The following is an 8,707-nucleotide window of genomic DNA, read 5'->3' as shown; positions in this document are numbered from 1 at the left end:
GTCTCTTTGCTCATCTGACCGTCCTGGGGTGTCTTGCTGTCCAGAGGAGCACCGAGATCGGCGTTTCCACTGTGAGTTTTGCAGAGAAACTTTTCTCCATTCACCTCTGCCATTTTTGTGTCCACCATTGTCGATGCGGGAGATCTGAACCAGCCAGGACCCGCGCCACAGCGCCCCCTGCAGCCACCAGAGAATCATCGCACCCGCTCTGCCCAGCCGGGACCCAACAGCGCCCCTTCTGACTGGGACCGTAACTACACCAAAGGGGAGGCTGTGTCTCTGTGAGGCTGTCACTGGGTTTGGGACTGGGCTGGTTGTTGCTATCATTATTGTTACTTGTTTCACTTTGTTATACATATTAGTAAAAAACTGTTATTCCCTTTTACCTATATTCTTGCCTGAAAACCCGTTATTTTCAAAGCTATAATAATTCGGAGGGAAGGGGGGTCATAGCCACCACTCCAAGGGGGGGTCCCTGCCTTCATTGGCAAAGACCTGTCTTTCAAACCAAGACAGATTTTGGCGCCTAATGCGAGGCTCAAGGGCACAGAGAGGAAAAGGGGTACAAAAGGAATAACAGTTTTTGGGTGAGCTATCTTTGTGTTCGGGATGTAGGAACTTTACTAAGCGTCATCATGTGGTCTAGCATAGTTCGGGTGGCACGTACTCGTGGCCGTATTTTTCCCACTTGCATCTCCTTTCCTAAACATGGGTYGTATGACTAAGGCTACCGTGGCCATTATCCAGTTCACACAATGGGTGAATAAGGTGAGGAATCTGTGGATTTTTAACTTTCTCTGGACTGCAGGAACATGRACACAGGACTACCACACACTAAGGGCATGCTTTTGGATCTGGGTTAATAATGGTACCTACTGTGAGGAAAWAACACCAGGGGAGGCTTTCTCCCAACCCTTCACCCATTTATTTGGGGCTACTCCATCAGCATTCGAAGGGTGCATTTTTCCCCTAGATGCTAACTACATGATACTAATATGCATATTCTATTTAGCCTTGAAGGACAAGGTGAGACTGCCCTGGGCAACCACTCTAACATCTGCCCCAGAGATCAGGGATGCTGCCACAGAAACTGGGGATGKTGCTGYAGAGACTAGGGAYGTTGCCACAGAGACTGGGTATGCTGCCACAGAAACTAGGGATGTTGTCTCAGAGACCAGGGATGCTGCTTTAGAGGCCAGGGATGCTGCCCCAGAGGCTAGAGATGCTGCCCCAGAAACTAGCGACACTGCCACAGAGCCTTACCCATCTCACCAAGCCGGACACTGTCCCACTGCCTGACCCTACCCAACAACCTACTTCAGAAACTAACTGGGTTTGGGACTGGGCCGGTTGTTACTATCGTTATTGTTACTTGTTTCACCTTGTTAAACATATTAGTAAAAAACTGTTATTCCCATGGCACCAAGCTCTAGTGAGGAGCAGCAGTATTTAAGAAGACAACACACGCTTCAAATGTTGCCTGTTGCTCAATAGTGCTGCTCTTTCCCATGTATCTTGTGTTATGGGGAATATCAGAGACAGCCGTGGGATGAAAGCTGTATTGGGTCTAGATGCTCTCACAGACTAATACTGAAATAAAGCCCTGAATAGCACTGAATTCCCACCAACTCTGCCACATCCCCTTGTCAGTGTTAGGATTACAGCTGGACTCCATGATCTTAAATGCCTATTCCAACCTAAATGACTGTGATTCTTTGATCATCTCCCTTAGGTATTCCTGTCTGTGCTTGGGTGGGCACAGCAGGAAGGTGCCTTCCAAGGAAAATTATTAAAGCAAACATGGTACTCTTTGTCATTGCTGGCTGTTGGCAGCATTGGACCATCCCACTCAGGCATCTTCACCTTGGAGCAGAGGAGAGACAGCACTACTTTCTCTCTCCTAAACACCGGAACTGCAGAGAAAGGACAACAGGTGGAACAGGGCATGCAGGTGGGAGAGGTGGGAGATGAGAACACTTCAAAGAAGTGCAGGAAATAGCAGATCTCTTCCAAAAAAGAATATAATTTCTCAAAATGAAAACACTGATCATTCAGAAGATAAAGCTGATATTTCCGTTCTGTAGGTGTTAAATACAGAGGCTAAACTCACTGGCTTGGGCTTTCACACGTCTTTACTTGCCACAGGTCACACAGAGGAAAAATTATTTTATGACTCTGCACTGCCACAGTGAGGACCTTGCCTGCGACTTGACATTGCAGCATAAGCTGAGGTAAGTATTGCCAACCTATATATGCAAAGGTATGCCTGCTTCTTAAAAATATGTGATATAGAGACAGTTTTTTGGTACTCTTTCAGACACAGTGTTGGATTATGGAGCAGAATTTGACATACCTGCTGGACAGCAGCAACTCTGAGGACATGCTGGTGAGTCACTCCCTGCTGGGTTGTTCCCCTGCAAGCCAAGGACAGGACCCCATCTTAGGGGTCCAGTTTTTCCTGTGGGGACACATAATACTGGTGGAGTTGATGGGGTTTTAGAAGAAATTGTGATTGTTGTTCTCTGGAAAGAAAGGAAAACAAAGGGTGAAAATGTCTTTAGCTTATGATACTGTGCTTTTGGAAGAAGACTGTCCTTGAGGGTAGAGATAGTGCTGGGAAAGTCTTATGGAGGACGTCCTGACTAGGAAGCTGCCATCCATCTTTTGTAATTGTTTGCTGTCACAGGTACTGCCCAGGGATGTGGTTGCTCCTGGTGAGGTTGCAAGGGGCTGGTGAGCAGGAAGGGGGCACAGCACTACTGCTGGTGCATTCTATTTCTGGCACTCAGCTAACTGGAAACAAGGATTTTAGGAGATGAGTGTTAATATGTCACTTTTGCCCCTTTCTTGACTCAGAAGGAAACATAAAATAGGACCCCAAAACCCATATGGGCTTTGGGCTCCTGGCCATGCCCATGTCATTGCTGGTTTGGGGATGCTTCCTGTCTCTGGCCCCAGTGACATCCCACCTGGACTCAGGCATGGGGCATGCCCCCACACGGAGCCAGCAGGAGGATGCTGGTAACCTATACCAGCACAGCTGCATTTCGCTTGATCTCCTTTGCCCCTCTGATGCAAGGATGTCATCATCCCAGGTCTTGCAGGGGATGGCTAGTCACTCATGTTCMTTCCTCATTTGCATCCTGTASCACAGCTGTAGCACAGCTGTTTCAYCCTCACACAGATTGGTGTAAGSTGACTCTGCTTGATGTATTTACTGAGAGTAAATGTGGGATTTGGGTCATATGAATTTCATCGTCCTTGAACAGGTGGGTTCCACATCACCAACACCTAACTCCTCTGCCTATGAATATGCCTTTGACTACTCAGAACTACACATCATCTGTTATCCTGAAAGTATTCCAGCATTTGCTTCTACCTTGTTTCCAGTGCTCTACTCCCTGCTGTTTGTGACAGGCCTCATGGGAAATGCTTTGGTCCTTTGGATTCTGACAGTCTTCATCAGAATCAAGACCATGACTGATGTGTATCTGCTGAATCTGGCTGTCTCCGACCTCCTTTTGGTATTCTCCCTGCCCTTCTTGGTTCAGTACTCCATCATGAGCCAGTGGACTTTTGGAAATGCACTGTGTAAAATCATCAGTTCAATTTACTTCATTGGTTTCTACAGCAATGTCTTCTTCATAACCATCATGAGCATCGACAGGTACTTGGCYATAGTCCACTCTCACCATGCTCAAGGGATTCGGACAGCTGCCCGTGGGGTCCTCAGCAGTATGGTTGTTTGGGCAGTTGCCATTTTAGCATCAATGCCAGACTTTCTTTTTTTCCAGGAAGTGAACGACAATGATCAGATTAAGTGTCTCCCTCACTATCCTGGTGGCAACAATGGCTGGAAAATTCTCAGTAATTTTATAGTCAATATCCTGGGGTGGCTCATCCCTGTTGGTGTCCTCATTTTCTGCTACTGTAGCATCTTGAAAAACCTGCAAAAGTGCCATACCAAGGACAAGTACAAAGCAATAAAACTGGTTTTTACTGTAGTCATTGTGTTCTTCCTCTCCTGGACCCCTGTCAACATTGTGCTTTTTTTGGACTCTCTGAGGAACATGTCCATCATCAACGACTGCCAGACAAGCCACAGGCTAGACCTGGCCATAGAGCTGACTGAGGCACTCTCCTTTGTCCACTGCTGCCTCAACCCGGTCATCTACGCCTTTGTGGGTGTGAAGTTCAGGAAGTATCTCCGAGAAGCTTTCAAAAAATCTGCATGTTTTCTGGTGAACTGCAAATACTACAGGGCTTTCAGTGGGCACAGCCTGGACAGGCACTCCTCTCAGAACACAAAGTCTTCACAGCTGTCTTTTGTTGGTCCTGTCTTGTAGAACTAGTCCATGGAATGATAGTCCAAAACTATCATTCTGGACAGGTGACCTATGGTTGAGAAATCCTCAACTGGTCATTCACAACTGTGGACTGTTTGCACAGCATTTTAGAATGTGAGAAGTGGAAGCAGGTGTTTGATTTTGCTTTTATCGCTGATGCTTTTGGTGCTTTCACTTTTTAGTCTCGTTTTAGCATCATCCTCCCTTTCCCTTGGCATATCCTGYCCTGCTTACTTTGTGAAATTACCARCAGACTCCCACACTGCCTGARCAACATGGAGAGRTACCTTAGAAACATAACTTMCCCCCTTCAGACTCAGTACTGTTTGTGTTTCCAAACCTTGGACACTCAACAGCCACTCCTTCCTTTGTCTCAGCAGAGAGCATTGGCTCTGTGAGCAGGATGGAAGTGACTGCAGGAGTGGGAACTTGCTCTTTGGAGGGAAACAGTGCCCAGGTTTATGGTATCATGCCAGGGACCGGCTCACAGTTGACCAATCTGAACAATAATTCCAGCCCCTAAAGAGCTTAGTAAGTAATTGTATAAGCAACCAAAAAATAAATGCTGTCCATATGTTTTGGTGAAATCAATATGAATTAATATCTGGATATTATCCTGACTGTCCATCTGCTACCCAGGCCTGCCGCTTCTTGGCTGGAAGGGCTTGGAAGCTGTAGCCTAGAAATCACACAGTGGGTGTTAAGAAACACCTACAGGAATGAATGAGTGCTGTAAGAATGGATGGAAATACTTACCAGGAAAAGGCTGAAGAGTAGAAAAAATAGTGGGTGTGAAGTGTCACATGTCTCCATGAGGGAACTCTTTGAACATTTTTGAACTTTTTGAACTGATGTGCCAYTGTGGTCACTGCCCTTGAGCATGTGACTGGGGTTGACTTTCCAGTTACTGTTTCAACTTGGAATGACTGATTTTATGTATCTGAATGGTTACCCATTCATATAAATATATCTATATGTATCTATATATAGAGAGGTATGTCAAGTACATGCATATCTGTACTTGCACATGTGTGTATATACACACAAATATATGTATACCCATATATACACACATATATGCTTTTATATGTGGAAATATTGTTAGATAAATGAAATGGTTTTCAGAAGCTTTTTGTTCTGTTCTATTTGTCCCTACAAGACATAACTGTATTTGAAGATTTATAATAAAGATACTGTGTGCAGTGTAATTGCACAATCTTCACACCCGAGGAACCTGTTTCATCATTATTTGTGTCAGCATCTGCATTTTATTCTGTCCTGGACAGATCTACAAAACTGGTAGTCCATCTAGCTGCCTCTTCTCTGCCTCCTCTTCAGTTCAGCACTGCCTGTGTCCCAGCAGCAGGAAAACAGCCTGGTGCAGCAGTTTTCAGGTGCCTTATTACCAGCCAGGCTTTTTTTGATATGCAAACCCTCAAGTACTCTAGGAGGGGATTCACAAAAATTCAGAACAAAGCCAGAGGGTGGTGGGTAAGAGGATGGCACCAACTTTCTCCCCTGCAGATAAACAACAAGAGCCCTCTATAGCACAATTCACTCAGCTGAAGCACAAGAGATGCGAATGGTTTCTGCAGCTTCACAGCCTCATCCTGCACTTGTTGTGTGAGTGCTCTGGGACRGGTGCTGGAAGCCATTTGCCCAAGCTGGCAAGATGATGATGGCCATTCTCTGGTTGCTGAGCATCTCAGCTGGGGGATATTTCCCTCTTCTCAGCAGTTTTATCATTTGCTGTTGTAACAGCAATCAGTTTTTTGGAATGAAGCTGTGACCCAGGGCTTCCCTACAAGGGCTGTAACCCAGTGGCATGAGGGGAGCTGAAACATGCAGAGCCTTCTTTGCAGTCTTTCACTTCTCTAGCTCTCACTGGAGGACATCCTGCCCTGCTGTTCCCTCAACACCATTTGCAAGCCCTGCTAGCAAGGAGGCAGGAGATGYTTTCTGCAGCTTAAAGGTGTTTCTGCCAGAGGCAGCTGGCTTCTGTTTTATCAGTAACACCAGTCGCTCTGAATTGGACCTGACCTCAGCTTCTCCTCACTTCCTAACTGCTTTAAGCTGCTATTGCTGCCTTTGTGTGCAAAGGGAGAAGGTGAGACCCACATCCGGAGAGTGCTGGGCTGGCAAGAGCTACCCAGTGTTGCTCTGGGTGGCCAGGGGCATCCCTGTAGCTCACAAAGCTTCTCTGCTTTCTGAAGGGACAAGTCTGCAGCAGTTTGCTGCCCTTCCAGTGCCTGTGAGGGCATTGAGAACAGAAGGCATCCTCCTGCACCTGTGCAAGCTGACAGACACCTTGAGAATAATGCCAAATGTCAGGGTTTTCCCAAGAGCAGGAAGCACAAGGAGCTGAGTCTGAACCATCGTGCACAGCTCCAATGCCTGTTCACCTACTTGTATTACAAGTACCCACTGCAGTTGTTATATTGTTTCTGCTCATATCTGCTGCTTACCTTCATATCCTTGCTTTTTCTTTTTGCTCAGATGATGCAGGTTAAAGAGGATTCAGGATGATGTTGGCRCATGAAACAGCCAGATAAAATCTTGTTCTGACTTCAGCACATCATCTTAAAACAGAGACCAGAGTTACCAATGTTACCCACATTCAAGCSTAAACTTAAAATACATAATTGTTTTCTTTGGATTTATGGGTGTTACTTGCACCAGAGGGTCCCTTCTACAGAGTGTGGAAAGATGGACAGTTTGTATGATGCCTCTCATGATGCTCTGAATGTCTGGATGGAAAGGCCTTGTCAAACTAGAGTATTTCAATGTCATCAGGGGGCTCATCACTTTCCACGCTGGGCAAACCTGTGCAGCAGTTGTGTGGGTAGGTTTAAGGACCATGCTGTTGAACTACACCAGCAGAGAGTGGGATGTATGAATTGTTGGCTTATGGTGTTGGTAGATCCCTCAGAAAATAGTGTGAATTGGGATCTAGCAGATTGTTCTTCATCTCAGCTCTGAGCTGCAGGGCTGCCACTTTAGTACAAGGAATGATAGGCTCAGCCTCTTGTCTCAAAACAGTATCCAGAGTAAGAAACTAGTCCATATCTGGCTTTTTCTGGCATTATGCTGAAGCCTCTTTCCCAAGGCAGCATGGAGACAAGCTTACTAAATCCTTGGCAGAATCTCTGGTCTTCAGGTCATGTGTTCAGGGCACTGCATGCAGTCTGGGGTGAGAACGGGACTGACTTGATGCTTTCTGGAGCAGCCCTGCCAGCCAGCAGCACAGCTCTGTCTCTTTCTGCAGTGGTGACATCCAGCTACACCTGAAGATCAGAACCAGTCAAAACTTTAAGGAGGGAAAAAGGAAAGGTTAATCAAGGATATTTGTGTCCCACACTTGTCTCAGTTGAAGGATGCTCCTGCACAGGGATGGGCCTACATTAGCATGCACAAAACTCCGCAAGCCCAATCCTGAAGTTGATTGTATCATGTCCAGGATGATTCTGTTTTATTTTCAGCCTCTTGAAACACTGTTGTTATATATGTATACCAGTTAYGAAGCAGCCAGAAGAGGATCCAGAAAGGATYGTGACAGAAAAAAAACCCACTTTASGTATACTGTCTGGACTTTRRGTATACTGTCCAGATGTAAAAATAGCTTGGGAAATTGAAAGGTAATTATAACCTTAGTCTGAATATGCCAGRTTTAGCTGTAGTGTGTGGGCTGATACTCATATTTGGTTAATATACCTTAAATGTCAATGTCCTATAACGGCTGAAAGTAATACCGGGCCAAGCAAAGCTGCTGCCGTAGTGCGTCAGTTTTGACGCACGGCCTCTGAACAATATGCTTCTGTTCTAGGTAAATCTGTGTTCCTACTGACTTGRCTGAAATGCCAAAATGTACAGAGACAGGTCACAGAAATCCCCACCTCAGAATAGCACTGATTTGGGCTCCTACAGCCTCTGCTGACGTGTGCATCTGCTGGGGCCTCATTCCGACCCCGCTGTGCTCTTGTCCCATGGCCCTCAGGTCTGCCGTGTTTTCCAGCAGTCAGTGCAGCCAGTGTAATGCTGGCATCAGCAGCTGGGTCAGTCTTCACACTTTTCTCTATGCAAGAGAAAAATATGACCAAGCAAACAGCAACGTCTGCGGTGTYGCCCCATGCAAAAGTTTTTCCTCACCTTGCTCCAATATCCAGACAGACTTCCCACTAACATTAATGAATGTGCAACATGTGGGTCTTCATCACCAAGACATTCATCCCTTTCTACAYSTGGCACCCTTGGAGGATGTGCAGTYTGTAATCCTCCACATGCTTGAGGTTAGAGAATGTGTGAATGCATGTGCAGAATGTAAGGATGGACAGGAAGGGAGGGAGGGAGGAGGGAAGGAAGGA

General features: G+C 46.1%; 1 protein-coding gene across 1 annotated transcript; it reads left to right on the top strand.

Annotated features, from left to right (window-relative positions):
* The first annotated feature begins 2,131 nt into the window (after positions 1–2,131).
* Positions 2,132–4,829, top strand: LOC130580029 (C-C chemokine receptor type 4-like). Its single transcript, XM_057377275.1, has 3 exons — positions 2,132–2,231; positions 2,318–2,386; positions 3,270–4,829. The coding sequence occupies exons 2-3, from the start codon at positions 2,333–2,335 to the stop codon at positions 4,344–4,346; spliced, it is 1,131 nt and encodes a 376-aa protein (XP_057233258.1). The 5' UTR covers positions 2,132–2,231; positions 2,318–2,332; the 3' UTR covers positions 4,347–4,829.
* The last annotated feature ends 3,878 nt before the right edge of the window (positions 4,830–8,707 follow it).

This window comes from Malurus melanocephalus, unplaced genomic scaffold, assembly GCF_030028575.1.
Source record: "Malurus melanocephalus ecotype Western Australia unplaced genomic scaffold, MMel_1.1 scaffold_309, whole genome shotgun sequence".
In the NCBI taxonomy this organism is placed as follows: Eukaryota; Metazoa; Chordata; class Aves; order Passeriformes; family Maluridae; genus Malurus; species Malurus melanocephalus.
Note: the sequence above shows the minus strand (reverse complement) of the source record. Positions and strands in the feature narration are given on the sequence as shown.